At 42.3% G+C, this 21,242-nt stretch overlaps 1 protein-coding gene across 1 annotated transcript; it reads left to right on the top strand.

Moving 5' to 3' along the window:
* The first annotated feature begins 1,199 nt into the window (after positions 1-1,199).
* LOC125555606 (germin-like protein 8-4) lies at positions 1,200-2,354 on the top strand. Its single transcript, XM_048718505.1, has 3 exons — positions 1,200-1,356; positions 1,591-2,193; positions 2,227-2,354. The coding sequence occupies exons 1-2, from the start codon at positions 1,209-1,211 to the stop codon at positions 2,148-2,150; spliced, it is 708 nt and encodes a 235-aa protein (XP_048574462.1). The 5' UTR covers positions 1,200-1,208; the 3' UTR covers positions 2,151-2,193; positions 2,227-2,354.
* The last annotated feature ends 18,888 nt before the right edge of the window (positions 2,355-21,242 follow it).

A 21,242-nucleotide genomic window follows, 5' to 3' on the forward strand; every position in this document is an offset into this window, starting at 1 on the left:
TATTAAGAAAAAAAACAGTACACGTATCTGCATAGAGATATGAAACATGTCACCGACCGAACTTATAATGAACTCATGTTTGTCACGACCGCTGACTTTTCCATCGTTGAACCGGTCATCATTAATTACCTGCTCTCAAATTCACGTACTATTGCAGTCGTAAGTGCATACTCAACAAAATTGTCTAGTGCAACCTTAATGTTATTGCATACTATCATAATTCATACTCAGTACTCTCTCCGTTTCTTTAGTCTGCATATACATAAAGTTTGGTCAAAGTCAAGCTTTATAAAATTTGACTAACTTTATATTAAAAATTATCAACATTCATAATGTAAAATCAATATTATCAAATGCATCATGAAATGTACTTTCATACTATATAGTTTTAGTATTGTAGATGTTCATATTTTTTGATATAAATTTGGTCAAACTTTGTGTAGATTGACTTTGATCAAATTTTATACGCGGGGTAAAAAAAACCGAGGGAGTACCGTCCGCAGATCATAGGCGGATGTGAAACAAAATCATGATTCTTTATTCCTTTTTTGGTGAGGATTTTTTATTGTGGAGAACATGATCCATAATTCCATTGTAACTCTGAAACCAAATACTGATGAAAGGGGGTTTATATACATGAGCTAACGTAATACCTGGAGAACGTACCATTTTTACAAGCATGCAATTGCTTTTTATGTTGTTTATTTATAGGACTAGGTAGTATGACGCATTAGATAAAGATATGATGATGACTTCTGCTTACATGTCATTGTCGTTATCCACCATTCTTACAAACATGGAAATGCTACTCGGTTGAATTGCCCATGCATATCTCCGGTCTCTACGATGAGCATGGGCTAGATAGCACCGCCCGGAGAACCGGGCTAGATAGCACCCCCGGGAGAACGGAAGAAAATCAGCAGGATCGTCGACCAGCTTGTGCAAAATATGTAAGCGCATGCACACGTAAGGTTACTTGGCGGAGCAGATACCATGCATATAAGTATATAAAGAAAACATGAGATGTTGAACAACCAATCAGGTTGTAGCACCTAGAGCTGACTATTTCAATCCGGTTGATCATTTCCTCTCGTACTTGACTTGTCCTGTTTGCTCAAATGCATGCAGAAGTTCCATCATGTCACCACACTATGTGCTTGCGCCACCTTGAGCCAAAGCCAACTCCGACTATATAAGAACATCTACCCATGCCTCCATGGACAAAGCATCTCACAATGGCCTCCTCTTCCTCCTTGTTTCTCCTTGCCGTGCTTCTTGCGCTGGTCTCATGGCAGGCCACTGCCTATGACCCTAGCCCTCTGCAAGACTTCTGCGTCGCCGACATGAAGTCACCTGGTATGTATATGTATCATGTGTATGTATGTATGCATTAATACCAGTGATGCTGTAATGGTCTCGTAGCATATCTGTGGTCACACCTGAGTTATTATGAGTTTTACATGCTATATGTTGATACCAAAACAAGGTATTATAAATTCCTACTTACTCAAAATGCATGCTACTTTGTAAGCTCAGTGTTACCTTTTTTTTTTGCGGGTAAACTTAGTGTTACTTCCTCCATGCATGCAGTGCGAGTTAATGGATTTCCTTGCAAGGACCCAATGGCCGTCAACCCGGAAGATTTCTTCAATCCAGCCATGCTTGACCAACCTAGGGATACTAAGAACAGCAAGGTTGGGTCCAACGTCACCAACATTAACGTCATCAATTTTCCTGGCCTCAACACCCTTGGTATCTCGCTGGCACGAATCGACTATGGACCATTGGGCGTGAACACACCACATATACATCCCCGTGCCACTGAGCTCCTTACTGTGCTTGAGGGAACTCTCTACCTTGGATTTGTCACATCCAACCCAAATAGGCTCTTCTCCAGGGTGGTCAAGAAGGGTGACGTATTTGTGTTCCCGAAGGCAATGATCCACTTCCAAATGAATCTAGCGCATGACAAGCCAGCAGCAGCGTTGTCATCACTCAGCAGCCAAAACCCAGGAGTTATTTCTATTGCCAATGCAGTCTTTGGATCAAACCCACCCATTTCGGATGATGTTTTGGCCACGGCGTTTCAGGTGGAAAAGAAACTGATTGATTGGCTCCAATCTCAGTTCTGGGAGAATAACCACTACTAATATGTTGTAGTGTTACACCTATAAAGAGTATAAAGAATAAATGCCATGTATGTGTGTGCCTGCGAGCCGCGAGTTTTTCATTTCCTTTTGAATCGTGACAATATATGTTGTTTGTTGGATTGATATCATAATATGGTGACAGTTTAAGCAATTCGTTGTTTAGTAAATGGAATATAGTGGTGTCCTCTTCCCTCGTAACTGAAATAGGAGAATCGATGAATTTCATGAGATAACCAATGATAGTGCATGCATGCTATTGCTGGGCACGATATTTAGAGATAAGCTTTAAAGGATTAAGTGTCCCAGAGGGGAGAGCTAAGGGATGATTGGCCCAAGTTCCTTGCCACCACACCTCTGCCTCGGCAGTACTCTAAACGTAGAGAGTTTTTCCGGTGCATCATATGATCTAAAATAAGGTGTAGTATATAATTGATCCAATGCAGTAACACTAGAAGTTTCCTACGGGTTATGGCATGATGGTGCTAACAGAGTATGAAAAAGTAGCTTTATTTTAGATGATATGTTTGCAATAACTTGGCCATGAACTACGAACTCCCTCTGAATCCTCTTTCTAGAGGTGGCAAGGGACCCCTACTGTACATATACTGTTGACTAGTTAAGTTGAGCAGTATCCATCTAAATCTTATTTGTGTTCTTTTAGGGTACTGTTTTTTGCGGGGGACTTTTGGGGAACTCGTTGGGAGGGCAAGGAGCTAATACTCATGGATTAAGAAGACTGGCACATATTATTATTTGTATTTTGTGTGTGCTTATCTCTTGTTTTTGTGGGCGGCAACACGTTAGCAGCACGAGAGTGCTCGTAGATTACATGTGTCCCGCACACATTTACTAAAGTTTATTTAGTTATTATCAGATTTGTTCTTAGTTTCATCGAATAGCACAACACCACCAAAACAACAGTTATTGGGGATCCTATGAAATAACAATAAGACATTATCCATGGAAGAGGCTATTTTGTGAGATCCTATGAAATAACAATAAGACATTATCCATGGAAGGGGCTACTTTGTGTTATCTCACGCGACAACCTTAGAATTTGCAGTAGAGTATACCCCTTTGTCCCTTTAATAAGGGATCCACATTTTAAGTGATTTAACGTTGACCGTGAATTTGGTCAATAATATATGTGCTACATGTCAAACACAAATTGAATACTCCCTCCGATCCATATTAGTTGTCGCTCAAACGGATGTATCTAGCATGCTAGATACATCCGTTTGAGCGACAACTAATATGGATCAGAAGGAGTAGTACACTTTTTTGTGAAACATAATCCATGTTTAGTTAGTCAATTTAGTGGTTAAACTTGAGTTTTAACATGCATTCGCGGCACTTAAATAGGACGAAGGGAGTACTACTTTTTTGCCTCAATTTGCATGATTAACCAGAGGAGGGTAATTACCAGAAAGCTCCAGAGAATGAGCAAAATAAGGATCAGTGAAGAAAAGAATTTTCTAGATACCAAAAAATTCCAGAAAAAGATGTAATTATTTTTGTGCCAGAAGAAAGACAGGGCGACTGAGCTGTAACTCTCCGGACACACCCGCCGGTGGTCGTTACTCCTGGCGGGATCTAGACTGGCCCCACAGATCAGTAATAGTCTTTTCTGCGCACTTTGTCCTCACTCGTGCGCATCCGGGAGCAACTTCCCGATCGGTCACCCATCCTGAAATTACTCCAAGCTGAGCACGCTTAACTTTGGAGTTCTGTCCGAATGAGTTTCCGAAAAAGAAGGAATTCCTTATTGATCCCCACTCAGAGGAACCGACGTCCTCGTCGGGCCACAGGAACGTTCCCTCTTGGCACATATGTCTATGCTTCCAGTCCGGCACATGTGCCATGCTGTGTACCACGACGGGTCACAAACGTCATGCACAACATGACTGCGCACCTGTCCGCAAACATCCGTGTAACCGCGAGGGTCGGCTCTGATACCAACTTGTAACTTCCCGGACACACCCGCCGGTGGTCGTTATTCCTAGCAGGATCTAGACTGGCCCCACAGATCAATACTAGTCTTTTCTGCGCACTTTGTCCTCACTCGTGCGCACCCGGGAGCAACTTCCCGATCGGTCACCCATCCTGAAATTACTCCAAGCTGAGGACGCTTAACTTTGGAGTTCTATCTGAATGAGTTTCCGGAAAAGAAGGAATTCCTTATTGATATGAGTAGTCTATCATCCGTATTAAGCCAGGCTATCACATGAGCCCACCTGGCGGGACCCCTGTGGGACGCATGCGGTAACTCCCTGACAGTGTGGTGTGGTCGCATGGGGCCCACGGGAAGCCCCTGACAAGATTCAGTACCCATTAATCCTATATTACCATAAAAGTCACCCTGGAATTTTACTATATTTTTTCGCCGCTATCTGTGAGCAGACCATAGGCGGAGCACTTTTCTGCTCCCCAAAGGTTGTTTCTACGTGATCCTTTCCCTCTAGAAGGGGAAAAATGAAGGCATCATGGGGATCATCAGCAACCCCATCATCCATCTCCAACCCTAGCTTTCAGTCTATGAACTATTGTCTCACATCCTTTGCCGAGATTACTTTTTGGTGTTGATAACTCTCTATGTTTGATGCTTAGAAGTTTTGTTGGCGAAATATTTATATGTTAAAATTATTAATCATATCTTCATCCCCACTAATCATGATCCATATGATTTCTTGTGAGCAATCCTTTATGTTCTTGAGGACTTGGGATAAACCTTGTTGCTGGTAATCTTGTGAAGTTTGAATAAAGTTCAATGATTTGACATTATGTTGTGGTATAATTGCGAATATCAATTGCATATCACCTCACCTTTATGGAACTATAGGAGAACATTGTGTGATTAGTTTATCTATGATGGGTGGTTGGAGTGACATTATTTATCAAACGCTAAGTTTATGAACTATTGCATGAGGGGATATTGGAACCCCCAAGATTTGAAGCTATGGTTAGTTGTTATCTTAAGTGAGTTGTTTATTCAATTAAGAACAACACATTATTATAGGTTCCACCACACAATGAATTATCAAATCAATGAATCTTAACTCAATGAAAGTAACTTGGTGAAACTCATGTATGTCCATGAGAGCGATTTGATCCTTATAAGTAAAACAACTAGCTTTTCCTTAGCACAATTAGGGATTGGGTCACTTGTTGCACTATTGCATGTTTGTTACTATTTGAATTCTTGCAATGATTCTTGTCATCAAACAAACCACCAGACAATCTTTATGGCTTTTATAGCCATTCCTTACTAGTTTCCATCAGCCAATTCATCATGCTCCTCGTTAGGTTTACTTTTGCTTATCAAAAAGGTCTAGAATAGATCCCATGCACTTTGGCATTATCACATAAAAGTTTATAGATATAAGGATATAATTCCCATATGCAATCATGACATGTATGAGTAACCATAAGTGTTGCAATTTACTGATACACAATTTTAATTTATTCAGCATGCATATGCTACTTCCGAGAGATGCCACTAGTCAAATTATGGATACCAGTCTTTTCTTCCTCATAAACAAAATATAGTTTACTTGTTTTTCAGTTCTTTAATCATCTAAATATCAATTCCCTTTGCGTATAAAACTCAATTCAAACAACCTAATGCATTAATTATGGTAACTAACAAAGCTAGTGAGATTTACAACCTCAGTAGTCTAAGTTGCGGACCAAGAGAAGTTCTCTAGTTGTGTGCAAGGCTAATCATTGGCTTATAGAAAATTCCAGGAATTTGATACCATGGTTCTCAAATACCGAGGGATGATTCTTCTGATACTACAAAGCTTGCTCTTCATACCTCAACAGATATTCATCTAACATGCCCATCACTATTGGCTAGGGATATCAGGAAGCGATCAATCAACTAGTGTTTGTATTATTTAGTTCACATAGTCATTGAGCGTTCAATAGTATTTTGTTATTGAAGCTCAATGTCTGAAATCAAGGAAACCCATTCCCTACACCAAAACATAATTATGGGTATTTTCATATATGATATCTATTACGTGCACCCAAATAGTGAGTGAATATGCCCTAGAGGCAATAATAAAGTTGTTATTTATATTTCCTTATATCATGATAAATGTTTATTATTCATGCTAGAATTGTATTAACCGGAAACTTAGTACATGTGTGAATACATAGACAAACAGAGTGTCCCTAGTATGCCTCTACTTGACTAACTCGTTAATCAAAGATGGTTAAGTTTCCTAACCATAGACATGTGTTGTCATTTGATGAACGGGATCACATCATTAGAGAATGATGTGATGGACATGACCCATCCGTTAGCTTAGCATAAATGATCTTTTAGTTTTATTGATATTGCTTTCATCATGACTTATACATGTTCCTCTGACTATGAGATTATGCAACTCCCGAATACCAGAGGAACACCTTGTGTGCTATCAAACGTCACAACGTAACTGGGTGATTATAAATATGCTCTACAGGTGTCTCTGATGGTGTTTGTTGAGTTGGCATAGATTGAGATTAGGATTTGTCACTCCGTTTATCGGAGAGGTATCTCTGGGCCCTCTCGGTAATGCTCATCACTATAAGCTTTGCAAGCAATGTGACTAATGAGTTAGTTGCAGGATGATGCATTACGGAACGAGTAAAGAGACTTGTCGGTAACGAGATTGAACTAGGTATGATGAGATTCATCATAACTTAAAATAAGATTAGTCACAACTTAAAATCTTGGGGCTCCTAGACAACATATTCAACTCACTTGACTAAATTGGCCACAAGTTTCTCCCTTCCTCCTCCATGCCTTAATTTTGCAGACACTAACACTGAAAGTTCCATATTTATGTTATTTTGTTTACTATACCTTATAGTTTGTCCCTTAAATTCTATATGCATGTATATTATATCTTCTCTGCACGTATGTATTTTCATAATTGTTCTAAAACTCTTTTGAATGGATTTTAATGATTCAACCCAAACTGGTTTCCCCCAAATATTTACTCTCTATGTTTTTTATACAAATTGTGAATTGTTAGGTGTATTTATTCTGAAAGGGAAGGATCATTAAGTAGCCTCCAATAGTGACTCCTCTAATCATAGTAGCAAAAATGGGCATACCAGTCCCAAATCATTCTCAAGAGTTAGTGCATTGGTCACTGTGGAGTAATAAAAGGTAATGGAGAGAGTGAGTATTTGTGATAATCTCCATGTAGAAATATAATCTTTTTTAATCATGAACTTACAATTGTATTCAAGTAATTGATTGCAAATAATTAATTAATAGCTCCTGAACAATGTTGAACCAAATTGTTTGGACTGTATACGCATCTGAAAGTCAAGTTCCAATTCAGAATGAACATTCACTGGACTACTCCCAGGAAGTGAGTTCTTGTATCACAATTGTTGGTCTACTCCTAGTTTAATGATGGAAAAATTCCTATGATCTAGGTAGTTCAAGTAAAGATTACCTTACAAAAGGTGCACACACGAGATTATGGTATAGTAGTGTCCGTAGTTCTATTTGTTGGGGAACGTAGTATTTCAAAAAAAATCCTACAATCATGCAAGATCTATCTATGAGAAGCATAGCAACGAGCGGGGATAGTGTGTCCACGTACCCTCGTAGACCGAAAGTGGAAGCGTTTAGTAACACGGTTGATGTAGTCGAACGTCTTCGGGGTCCAACCAATCCAAGTACCGAACGCACGGCACCTCCGTGATCTGCACACGTTCAGCTCGGTGAAGTCCCTTGAACTCTTGATCCAGTTGAGGCCGAGGGAGAGTTTCGTCAACACGACGGCATGGTGATGGTGATGATGATGTTACCAGCGCAGGGCTTCGCCTAAGCACTATGACGATATGACCGAGGTGTTAACTATGGAGGGGGCGCCGCATGATGACCCACAAGTGTAGGGGATCTATCGTAGCCTTTTCGATAAGTAAGAGTGTCGAACCCAACAAAGAGCAGAAGGAAATGATAAGCAGTTTTCAATAAGGTATTCTCTGCAAGCACTAAAATTATCGGTAACAGATAGTTTTGTGATAAGGTAATTTGTAATGAGTAGCAAGTAATAAAAGTAAATAAGATGCAGCAAGATGGCCCAATCCTTTTTGTAGCAAAGGAAAACCCTGTACAAACTCTTATACGAAGGAAAGCGCTCCCGAGGACACATGGGAATTATCGTCAAGCTAGTTTTCATCACGTTCATATGATTCGCGTTCGGTACTTTGATAATTTGATATGTGGGTGGACCGGTGCTTGGGTACTGCCCTTACTTGGACAAGCATCCCACTCATGATTAACCCCTATTGCAAGCATTCGCAACTACAACAGAAGTATTAAGGTAAACCTAACCATAGCATGAAACATATGGATCCAAATCAGCCCCTTACGAAGCAACGCATAAACTAGGGTTTAAGCTTCTGTCACTCTAGCAACCCATCATCTACTTATTACTTCCCAATGCCTCCCTCTAGGCCCAAACAATGGTGAAGTGTCATGTAGTTGATGTTCACATGACACAACTAGAGGGATGACAACATACATCTCATCAAAATATCGAACGAATACCAAATTCACATGACTACTTATAGCAAGACTTCCTACATGTCCTCAAGAACAAACGTAACTACTCACAAAGCATATTCATGTTCATAATCAGAGGGGTATTAATATGCATAATGGATCTAAACATATGATCTTCCACCAAGTAAACCAACTAGCATCAACTACAAGTAGTAATCAACACTACTAGCAACCCACAGGTACCAATCTGAGGTTTGGATACAAAGATTGGATACAAGAGCTGAACTAGGGTTTGAGATGAGATGGTGCTGGTGAAGATGTTGATGGAGATTAACCCCCTCCCGATGAGAGGGTCATTGGTGATGACGATGGTGATGATTTCCCCCTCCCGGAGGGAAGTTCCCCCGGCAGAACAGCTCTGTCGGGGCCCTAGATTGGTTCCGCCAAGGTTCCGTCTCGTGGCGGCGGAGTTTCTTCCCGAAAGCTTGCTTATGATTTTTTCCTCGATTAAAGACTCCATATAGCCAAAGATGGGCATCAGAGGGCCACCAGGGGGCCCACGAGGCAGGGGGCGCGCCCCCACCGTCGTCGCCAGGGTGTGGGCCCCCTCTGGTACTTTCTTCTCTCAGTATTTTTTATTAATTCCAAAAATGACTTCCGTGAAGTTTCAAGACTTTTGGAGCTGTGCAGAATAGATCTCTAATATTTGCTCCTTTTTCAGCCCAGAATTCTAGCTGCCGGCATTCTCCCTCTTCATGTAAACCTAGTAAAATAAGAGAGAATAAGCATAAGTATTGTGATATAATGTGTTATAACAGCCCATAATGCAATAAATATCGATATAAAAACATCATGCAAAATGGACGTATCAACTCCCCCAAGCTTAGACCTCGCTTGTCCTCAAGAGAAAGCCGAAATCGAAAAATATGTCCACATGTTTGGAGATAGAGGTGTCGATAAAAATAAAATACGTACATGAGGGCATCATGATCATTCTTAGAACAGCAACATATATTTATGCTAAGAATGATCATGATGCCCTCATGTACGTATATATATTGTCATATGATCTTTTATGCTAAAGTAAAAATTCTATCACAAGTTCAAGTATGAATCATAAACTTCATTGAGAACCAACAAACTCTAATCTCAATCATTGAGGCAATTCCAATTTATCATAACATAGGAAAGATTCAATATAAGAGCTTTTCAGCAAGTCCACATACTCAACTATAATTTAATCTTTCACAATTGCTAACACTCATGCAATATTTATGTGTATGAAGTTTTAATCGGACACAGAGAAAGATAGGGACTTATAGTTTTGCCTCCCAACTTTTTACCTCAAGGGTAATGTCAACAATAATAGTTCATGAAAACTCACATCCAATTAGCTATATATATCAGGATCTTTCCAACACATTGTGCTTGCCAAAGGATAAAATGTAAAAGGAAAGGTGAATATCACCATGACTCTTTGCATGAAGTATAAGACAAGAATAAAAGATAGGCCCTTCGCAGAGGGAAGCAGAGGTTGTCATGCGCTTTTATGGTTGGATGCACAAAATCTTATTGCAAAAGAACGTCACTTTATATTGCCGCTTGTAAATATGGACCTTTATTATGCAGTCTGTCGCTTTTATTTCTTCAACATCACAAGATCGTATAATGCTTATTTTCTCCACATTAATAGATCATATATATTTAGGGAGCAATTTTTATTGCGTGCACCGATGACAACTTACTTGATGGATCTTACTCAATCCATAGGTAGGTATGGTGGACTCTCATGGCAAAAACGGGTTTAGCGATATTTGGAAGCACAAGTAGTATCTCTACTTGGTGCAAAGAAATTGGCTAGCATGAGAGGGAAAGTCAAGCTCAACATGTTGGATGATCCATGACAATATAATTTATCTCGGATGTAAGAAAACATAACCCATTACATTGTCTTCCTTGTCCAACATCAACTCTTTAGCGTATCATACTTTAATGAGTGCTCACAATTATAAAAGATGTCCAAGATAGTATATTTATATGTGAAAACCTCTATTTCTTTATTACTTCCTAGTAATTGCAACGTTGACCAAAACTATGTTTGTCAACTCTCAACAACTTTTATTCATCATACTCTTAATATGTGAGCTCATTACTCTCCATAAGATTCATATGATCTCTTTATTTCTTTTTATTTCTTCTCTTTTATTTTATTCCCTCAAGATCATAGCAAAATAATCCAGCCCTTGACTCAACACTAATCTTTATTATATATAGCTCACGGACTCGATTACATAGGAAGATCATAAAGCAAAACTCACAACTAGATCATACTAAAACTTTATTCCACTAGATCAAGATATTATCAAAAAGATCGAACTAAGAAAAACGGTAAAGATAAAATTGATGGTGATACGATACCGGGGCACTCGCCCAAGCTTGGCAGTTGCCAAGGGGAGTGCCCATACCCATGTGTTTATGTTTCCTTCTTCGGGGTTGGTGATGTGATATTCTTGGCGATGATGCCCCTCAGGATACGATTCTCTTCCTCGAGCTTATTGACTTGCTGCTTGAGGTCCATTATTTCTTTACGGAGCTTGCCCGTGAGGGCTAAAGCTCCTTTCACTCAAGGATGTTGCATAGCTGCGGGAGAACAAGTAACACTCTTTTTCATATTTTCATAACACTACAAAAAAATACACTTCCGTGATGATACGTGTTTGTCACAGTAGGTCGCGTTTTTTGTCATGCATGTACATCCATGACAAATTTATGACAGAATCAAGATAGTTATACCTGTGCTGTCGTAGAAGTGTTCCATGACATTACCAAAATTATCATCACGGAAGTGTCCACTTCCATGACGATAAATCGCGCGTCACAGAAGTGCTTTCGTCAAGGGTGACCGACACGTGGCATCCACCGTAATGGAACGCCGTTAAGCTATTGGGTCGGGTTTTGGATCCGATAACCCGTTAACATCCCCGACCAATGGGAAATTTCCACGTGTAAAATTCTTATTGGCCGGACGAAACACATGTCAGCTCGTTAGTGGGTCAGATAGGCGCCTATGATACGTCGACACGTGGCACGACCCAACAGAGGCCCATTCCTGTAAAAAGGTCGGCTCGTTTGACTTGGTCAAAAGGTGGCGGGCCGGCCCATGTAAAGCCTGTTAATGGCCTGTTCGCATATAGCCCATTTACAGCCCGCTAACCCAAGGCACGTTACACCCTATCCGAATTAGGCCCAGTAGCGTCATCTGGGCCATCCAATATGATTCCAGCCCGTTTTCACTTCTGGCCCATGTATGGCCCATGACGTCTTTCGGCCCATATGAGGCCCTATGTAACTCTTGGCCTATTAACGGCCCATGGTGAAACTGGCCCGTAATGAACAGTGTATCACTTTACACCCATTAACAGCCCGTGGTGAAACTGGCCCGTAATGAACAGTGTATCACTTTATACCCATTAACGGCCCGTTATTCGGTTGGGCCGTTTCCAGCCCATGTTATCTTTCGGCCTTCTCAGAGCCCATTTATTCTTGGGCTCATTTCCAGCATTCGTTTACTTACAGCCCGTTACTGTCATTTTCTGCTTGTGGGCCAAATTCAGCCCGTGGTTATAGTCGGCCCGTTTGTGGTCCGTTAATACGTTGGGCCGTTTTCATAGCGTCATCAAATACGGCCTATTAACGATGGCCCGTTACGGTCGGCCCATGAACGGACGATTCCAACTCTAGCCCGTTTATGGCCATAATGCGGCTTGTTATTGGCCCATGTTTGGCCAATCGATCATACGGCCCGTATAAGGCCCATTGATGATATGGCCCGTAGAAGGCCCATTGTTTCTACGGCCCGTAGAAGGCCTACTGTTTCTATGGCCCGTAGAAGGCCCACTGTTTCTACGGCCCGTAGGAGGCCCAGTGTCACTACAGTAAATATTAGCCCATGGTTATTGTGGCGTAGTTTTAAAAAATAGGTTATTGCAGCCACTAGTTAACCGCGGAAAAAGAACTCAATGACTACAAGAAAACAAATAAACAAGACAGCAAGGAAATAAATAAGCAAGCAACTAACGCTAGGCTATCATGGCTATTACACATATTACATCCACTGGGCATCAAAGTTCGCCACCAGTGCAAATATAGGGAATAAAGCAGCATATCATATACAATGGCCGTCAAAATTGGCCATCAGTGCAAATAAACGCGGCAGCAAAACAAGAGCATAACTGAAACAACTTCAGAAGAGCTCAAGAAACATTATCCTGGGTATCCACCATGCTGGCAATAAGCTTAGCAAGCTGATTGGCTTTGTCCTGTTTGGCGCTAAAATCCTCCAACGCTTGCTGTTGCACCAGAAAGTATGCATCTGAATGCTCCAGGGACTTCCGCAGTCGTTCCGCTTCTTGTCGCAGCACAGCTGATCGATGTCTTTCAGCTTGTAGTTGAGACTCAAGAAACCGAACTGATTCAGACAGTGAGTTTGAATAGCTTGTGCAAGCGGTAGTGGCCAGTAACTCCAACACTAAACCAAGACAGGATGTGTCACTATCCTGAACCTTATCTGCATTACTTCCTTTACCGTTGCTTAATAAGGCACTCTTCCCCAATATTCTGTCAGCATTCTAAAAGAAGAAACAAGCAGACACATAACAAGTTTAGCATGGACTAGTATATGAAACACATTTCGGTGAACCAATTCATTAGTAAGGTGGACAGGATTAAACTACCAAGTCTTCTATTGCCAAGTACTAGTACATACACTACTAGGAAAAGGCCTACTAGTGGTGCACCAGTTTTGCCTACTAATGGCGCACTACTGGTGCGTCACTAGTACCACGCCACTAGTATTTTTTACTAATGGCGCACCACGCCGTGCGCCATTAGTATAGGCCACCATGCGCCATTAGTATCTGGCATACTAATGATGCACTGTGGGGTGATGCGCCATTAGTATGAATATTAGGTTTTTTACTTTTCTAAATTTTGCACAGGTTACAAAATATATTATTGGACACAATATAGACAGCACCCCACAACAAGAGCAGATTCATCGAATACAATAGAAGATTAGTCTCCGAATACAATTCATCATATTAGTCTCCGAATTCAAAAGACTAAACAAACATAGAACATTACAAGTCTCGAGACCGCGAGTAGCGAGTTTGTCAGAAGTAATACTAAGATAGAACATTACAAGTCTCGAACCAACCCTACTTAATTGTTCTTAGCACATGATCATCAGTATTAGGCAGGACCTAAATACCCTATTTAAGGTAAAATAGCATAAACAATATAGACCCTGACTCTCCATTATGGAGAATGGAGATCATCCTGTCTCCAATTCTTGCGCTTCGCTTCCTTTTGCTTCCAAGAACCTCCTTACGACTGTCCATACATTTTTTCCATCCTTTGATTTTCATGTCTCCACTTCTTTTAGAAATCTTGTATGGACAGTTGAGATTCGTAGGATGACCTGGCTGTATGTTCTAAACATTAAGACTACCTTTCTAATACATCAAATGAGGCACACAATTCTCTGGGATTATCTGTTGAAAAACATAGTAATAACTTCATAGTTAGCAATGATGTACTAGTTTTAGAAGTATGCAAAAGATGCACGGATGTCGTAATAGTAAAAATCTTACCAGGGTATCTCCATGGTAGTTACCGTAGTTGAACACATGCACTAGTGGCACGTATTTACCATAATGTTGAGGAGTTTGATTGTGGATATTGTAATTCTCAATGTCAGTACAAAATCCGACCAGATGATTTTTCTCCTTGTAAGTTGTTAATTCGGAGCCATCGGTGTAGTGGGTTTTGTCTACCATCTCCCACACATTCTTTGAACAATAAAAATAAGCTGTCAATGGAAATAAGATGTCAACTATTTTGAAATAAACAATATAAATTAGCTAATAACTATGTTTGAGAAACTCACATAGCGGTAGAACTGGAGGCGTATCAACAAGGACCCAAATGTCCATATTGTCTTGGTCGATGTCAGGATTACCAAGATCCATGGTGATAAGCATACCCTCATCAAAACCATACATCTTGCAAAATGCTTCCCAATTTTTGCAACCAAAATGGGTTACGCTCTCAGAATTATAAAGATTTACTTCAAAGTCCACATCGTGATGAGTCCTTAGGTGATTTTTCTTTGTTTCAGAAATTTCATGGTCTTCATAATCCATCCTCTCCAAGACATAGCGGCTTGCATGGCATGGGATAAGCTATACTCGAATTGTAAAAGATGAAAATTACATGTTGAAATAGTTGAAGTCATGCTTAATTATGAAAATAACACTTGTCGTCGTTGTGTACCGTTTCAACTTCGAAGGTCTCCTCGAGCTTAATGCTGAAGCGCCGATCATCGTCCAGGTGAGGCATGTCGCACAGACCTCGATCGTCATGGCACCAGTCGCACTCCCTCGGGAGACTTTCGTCGTCCGGGAGACTTTCTTCGTCTGATGACGACATACCCTAAAAGCCAAGGTTTTATCATTTAGGGTTTGTCGACGCCGAGCCACCCTAAAAGCCTAAGCTATCATCATTTAGGTTCTTATCGACGCCGAGGCACCCTAAAAGCCTAAGCTTTCATCATTTAGGTTCTTATCGACACCGAGTCACCCTAAAACCTATGGTTTAATGCAGCAAGAATAAAGGGGCAGTTGATCCTACTTAATTAAGTACTAAGATACCCCGGCCCATGCATTAGTAGCAAGTACCCCATATGTCCTATTTTTAGCGAAGTCATGCTAAAATTCACGGAAAATTTCAGCATGACCTTTGCTGAAAATAGGACATATGGAGTACCCAAATTTGCCGGAACGGAAGTTAATCGACATTCCGGCAAACTCAAGGGCCTCTCGGGGTACCTGCAAAATCATTATCCCCGCGTAATGAAGTCGCCAATGGGTCATTTCAGAAGATCACAAATAGCATCATCACAAGTACAGCATCATCACAACTACAGCAGCAACAACAATGAACACAGGCATAACAGTAGCAGCAACAGGTTTATTCTTCTTCTTCATAAACATTAATTGGTGTGGGTGACTCTATCTGCCCTCTAATGACTCACTCAACTTAACAGGACAACCCACAAGCATTGTTTTGATTCCAACAGCTGCTGTAAAATACATCCAGCAAAGGTGCTCTAAAATCAGAAATAGTACCCCCAAATATCTTTAGCTCAATTCTGAAAATACATGGTCTTATAGTTACAATACTGCCCCCAACAGTTAAGATCCCAGGTGAGTAACACACTTTGGTCTTCTAGTTACAAAACAAAACTGACATAATTCTAGATGTCATAATCAGATCAAAAATTCAAACCACACACTTACTTTCAACTGTAAACAAAATTGACTTGCTGTTAATGAACAGTGGCTAAAGATATATAAAACTCCATTGCAAATGTGCCATATCAATAAAACAACTCATGGAATTAACTACTAGCAGCATGTCATTATCATGGCAGTCCACTATATATTTTTATGACAAAATACATCATTATCAGGGCACATTATGGCCATTTTCTTACATGATGCTAACTGTACCTAACTGAATTTTTTGACAGTAGGGCACATTATGGCCATTAGAAGGTTATCCACCTTTCTGAAATTCTGAAGATGCCAAACTACAGTCACCTCAAATCTGCTTGCACTTACTTTGGCAAGACCAAACTAAGACCGATCGAGGATCCATCTATAGAAAAAGACAGCATCCATCTAAGCAGTTTCGATGATCAAAGCTTTTGCTGCACCAAGTATAGCCGATCAGTGCTCCGAAGCCATAACAAAAAGAGTAAATTGAACACTGCCTGGTGGGCTGCACAAACACTACAGATTCTTCTCTTGCAAACCCCCAACCCTAGCTACTTAATTCTCCAACCCCCTTTCCTTGTCCAAAATTCTCCAACCCCCAACCCTAGAACACATCAGAAGGAAATCAAGAGGGGGAAGAGGGGGAGCTCACCATCCTAGATGCTCTGCACGACGGGGGAGGGGGCGGCGTCCGGAGGCAGAGGAGATGGTGGGCACGGCCCTGAACTCGGGGTTGTCAGTGGAGGAGGAGATGGTGCGGGGAGCCGACGGCGGGCAGAGTCATCAGCGGCGGGGCTGGATTGGGGGGTGGGGGAGGAGGAAGGCAGCGGTGGCGGGGCTGGATTGGGGGTGGGGGAGGAGGAAGGTGGCGGCGGGGAGCGATAGAGAGATTTGGGGGCGGCAGCGCTCTGGTGAGGGCGGCGGTGGGTGGGGCGGCAGCAGGTGGGGCACAAGGCCGAAGGCGATGGACGGGCGGAGGAGGAGGGGGGCTTACTGATGGAGGAGACCGGGCGGCGGCGCAGTGGGTGGGGCGGTGGCACGGTGGGTGGGGCGGCGGCGCGGAGGGTGGGGCGGCGGCGCAGTGGGTCGGCGGCGAGGCCCAAGACAACGAGGCGGGCCGCGGGGGTCGTCGGAGCGGCCGGGTGTGGAGTGAGGGGGGAAGTGGAGGGAGGGACGAAGGGATCGGGCGAATTAGGGGAAATATTACTAATGGCGCACCCACTGGCGGTGCGCCATTAGCTAGGGGGAAAAAACTTAGTAATGGCACACCTGTGGACAGTGCGCCATTACTAGTTTTAACTAGTAATGGCGCACTGTCTACATGATGCGCCATTAGTATGTTTGGAAAAATGAAAAAAAAATTGTTACTAGTGGCGCACCATGTATCTGGTGCGCCATTAGTGTCTTCCACACTAATGGCGCACACTAGTGGCGCACCTACACATGGTGCGCCGCTGCTATATTGTAGTGGCGCACCACATGTCAGGTGCGCCATTAGTGTCAATTCCATCTATAGCCCTTTTCCTAGTAGTGATAATAAAAGCATCAAACAAACATATATCCATGTCCTATGGTAGCAATGGAATCTTAAATTAGAATAGTTGTTCTTCAGGTTTAGTCACTTGTTCTACATGAACAGAGTACAGTAAGACGCAAGAATATAATACTTAAAAATAGAAAATGAGCTCATAGACCTTACCACATTCTTGGTTCGGGACCAGTAGAGAACAAGGCATTCCCAGTCATCGTGCAGTAAATGTGTCTCAGGAGAACGTAAGGGAATTTGATGAGTTTCTTTGCCGGTGAAGTATGTTTTCTTCACGTAATTCCAACACTTCCACCAAGCATTCTTGAAGATAGCAGAGGTATTAGCACAGGTTACCTCATCCTGAGTTTCCAAATCGGTCCTTCTCTATAGAGAAAAATGGGAAAATTTGCTGTATTATAACCATCATGGAGGTAGGATGTATGTGACGAAGCAAAGTAATTGCCATGAATAACATTACTTACACATAACTCCTGGACAAACACCTGCAACTAGCATTTTCCTTCATCTTCAATATAATATTTCCAAGATGGGAAGATACGCACATACGATTTAACAACATCAAATGCGATAGATGCTAAACTACGACTAGCTGGTTGTGCTTCCTCCACAGGAATAGGCGTACTAACTGGTGGAGTTGGGGTTCGCCGTGATAGTACTGGCCCTTTGGGCACTGGAGCTGCCTTACTAACTGCTCTTGTTTGGGAGCTCTGTGGTGGAGTTGGTGCTGTGTCAACAGGAACTGGGTTACTATCGGCTGGGGTTTGGGGTTAGATTGGGTGACGCTGGTTCTGTGTCCATCGTAGTAGGGGTACAATCTGCGAGAGTTTGGGTTATGTGTGGTAGGGCTGGTTCTTGTGCATGTACAACCGGGGTGCTATCTCCACCAAGAGGTAGCACTGTTTTATTTGAAGACTGTGTTTTTAGTCCGCTAGATACTGGCATCACCCGCTCCAATTCAAATGGCTGATAAATAGGAAACATAGTTGAATATACAGACATTGTATGAGAGACAGATGCAATAGATAGTGTGGAAAAAAGAGGGCATGAAATAGTTGACATGTATATTGTTTAACTAAAACGGATAGCATGACATAATTTCACATATATGATGTCTATCTAAACTGGATAGCATAGCATAACATAATTCAAAGATATGATGAATAACTAAGCAGGATTGCATGACATAATTCACCTACATGTTATCTAAGTAATTAGGATCGCATCATTTAATTCACATATGTGATTTATATGCTAAACAGAGGGCATTCGATAATGATGTCTGAACTAAGAACATGGTGTTGAATATTGTGTATATGATGTCTAAACTATGCAATGAAAGACACCGTATGCATGATATGAGCAGTATAACCGTGCCAAGTTAGAGCATACACCTCAGTGGGGGAATAGGACTGGTCATCTATCTCTGAATCCATCTCTGAGGAGCTATCGGGACCCAACAAGAGATCTGCTTCGACATGTAGCACTGTCTGCTCTGAAGGCCTTGTTTTCACTCCATATTTTTCCATCTCCCACCCAAATGGCTGATTCACAGGAAGAGTAGTTTAATGTACAAACATTGTCGACAAATGGAAATGTAATGAAGAAAAGGATGGGCAAGATATCATTCAAATATATGATGCATGGTTAAACAGGATGGCATTGCACATTTCACATATATTATGGCTGGCTAAAAGACATGAGACTGCATAATTCCCATATATGATATAGAAACTAAACATGTGGCATTACAGAACATGTCTAAACTAAGTAGATGACATATATGATGTCAAAAGTAGGCACTGCAAGGCAACATATGCATGATATGACTAACATCATCATGCCAAGGTAGAGCAAACACCTTGGGGGTAAAAAGGAGTGGTCAGCGGCGTCCGAATCCGCCTCAGAATAGATATCTTCCTCTGGATTACAATCTGGAGAGGGGCGGGGAGGGTTTGCCATTGAACCCACCATGGAGCGATGTCTGCATGACTTGTATTGCCGCGCAAAACTCTTCTATTTTTCTCTACATGTTCAGCATGACTGTGTACAATATCTGACATGCATACGAAAAAAATATGGTGAGATTATGCAGAAATTTAGAGTGATGGTAACAACCAGTGGATCGATGTTTTTCTGTTGAACCAAAATAGCCCTAATGGATCGACGTGAATGTATAGTAATAAGTGATGCAACAAGTGTACAACCTATTTGCCGTAGCCGTGTCGACCTCAGCATCATTGGGTTGGTCGCTGAAGTAGTTGAGGCAGAGGTGGCTGTCAAAGGTGTGGAGGAAGATCTGAGGAATCTGTAGACGGCATGCAGGGCACTGCTCTATTGTGATGGATCGTTCTGTCGTTGGAGCAGCTCCGGTGAGCCGTAAGACGTCAAGGCTGAAGCAGCACAAGACAGACATCGTCAATCTCAAGTGGGATTCTAATAGCATCTCCAAAAGATGATGTAAAATGGATGTAAAATTAACATCACCAAAAACCACCTGACTACAACAGATGAGGTAAAAACTGTTGACTCTGAACTTAACTGCCGAAACTGAAATTTACTGTGGAATCTGAATGCTACTGTCGAAACTGAACGCAATGGTAGCAGAGAGGCACTTGACATGTAGTTTAGGGAGGGCCTGTAGTTCATCTTCAACCTGCACCCCCCTGAGCCGCCAGCCACCACCAGCCGAACCGCCGGCCCCAGCGCCGACTCGCCGCCCCGAAACAACTCGCCACCGCCGCCCAAGCCAGCCCTCTAGCCCCCCCCCCCACCCTGAACCCTAAGATAGATAGTGGGTTACCTCTCTGGCGAGCCCCCGTCCCCGCTGCGGGTGGTTCTTCCTTAACTCTGGCGAGCCCCCCAACCCCTGAAAATCGACTGACCCAAAAGTCAATTCAGTCGACTGAAGTGTGGCTTAATCGGAGCAGAGCAGCAGCACGAGCGAGGGGGAGAGCAGCAGCAGCAGATCCGGCTGGTATGGACGCCTCCGCTGAAGGGGCCTCGCACTAGGGGAGAGCCGCCGTGGGTAGCCGCTCCATGCGGGTGCGGGATGGAGCCCCGTCGGCGCCGGGAGGTCGAGTTAAGGAGATGGTGTGATGCGATGAGTGTACAACCTCTTTGGTGGCGCCAAGTAGGCAATGGCTTCATCCGAGGAGTCGGTGAGGATGCTGCGGTTCCGGTGGAGCAGGTTAAGGCGGCGCTGTGGGGTTATAAGAGTAGAGATAAAATATATTAAATGTAGTATACCATGTTCATAACCACACCATGTGTATCACCGTTATATATATTCACACATCCGTCGGTTTCAAACACTATGATAAATTCTTCAAATATCTGAATTCGCTTTTTATAATGAAGTATTTATGATCTCTATTCGTCTTTTACACCCACATAACCCTCTTATCTTTGTAGCTAGCGCTAACTTTCTCTTGTGCATGCACACGCCCGCATCCCTCTCACCCTCCCTCAGCATTCTCTAGCTCCATCGCGCAAATTCGTCTTTTCACTTTAGGTCGTTCACCCACGGTGTGTGTAGGCCCCTCAGCTCCTTCTTTACGGCACACATCGATCGATATGCCTCTCTAGCCAGGTGTGCCTAGCACAAACACAAGCTTCCCCTCTTCTCTTGTCACCGTCCATGCCTCACTCCCACCACTCTTTTCATCATTCTCGTACTCGCACACTCCTCCCCC

Source organism: Triticum urartu, chromosome 5 (assembly GCF_003073215.2).
Source record: "Triticum urartu cultivar G1812 chromosome 5, Tu2.1, whole genome shotgun sequence".
Classification (NCBI taxonomy): Eukaryota; Viridiplantae; Streptophyta; class Magnoliopsida; order Poales; family Poaceae; genus Triticum; species Triticum urartu.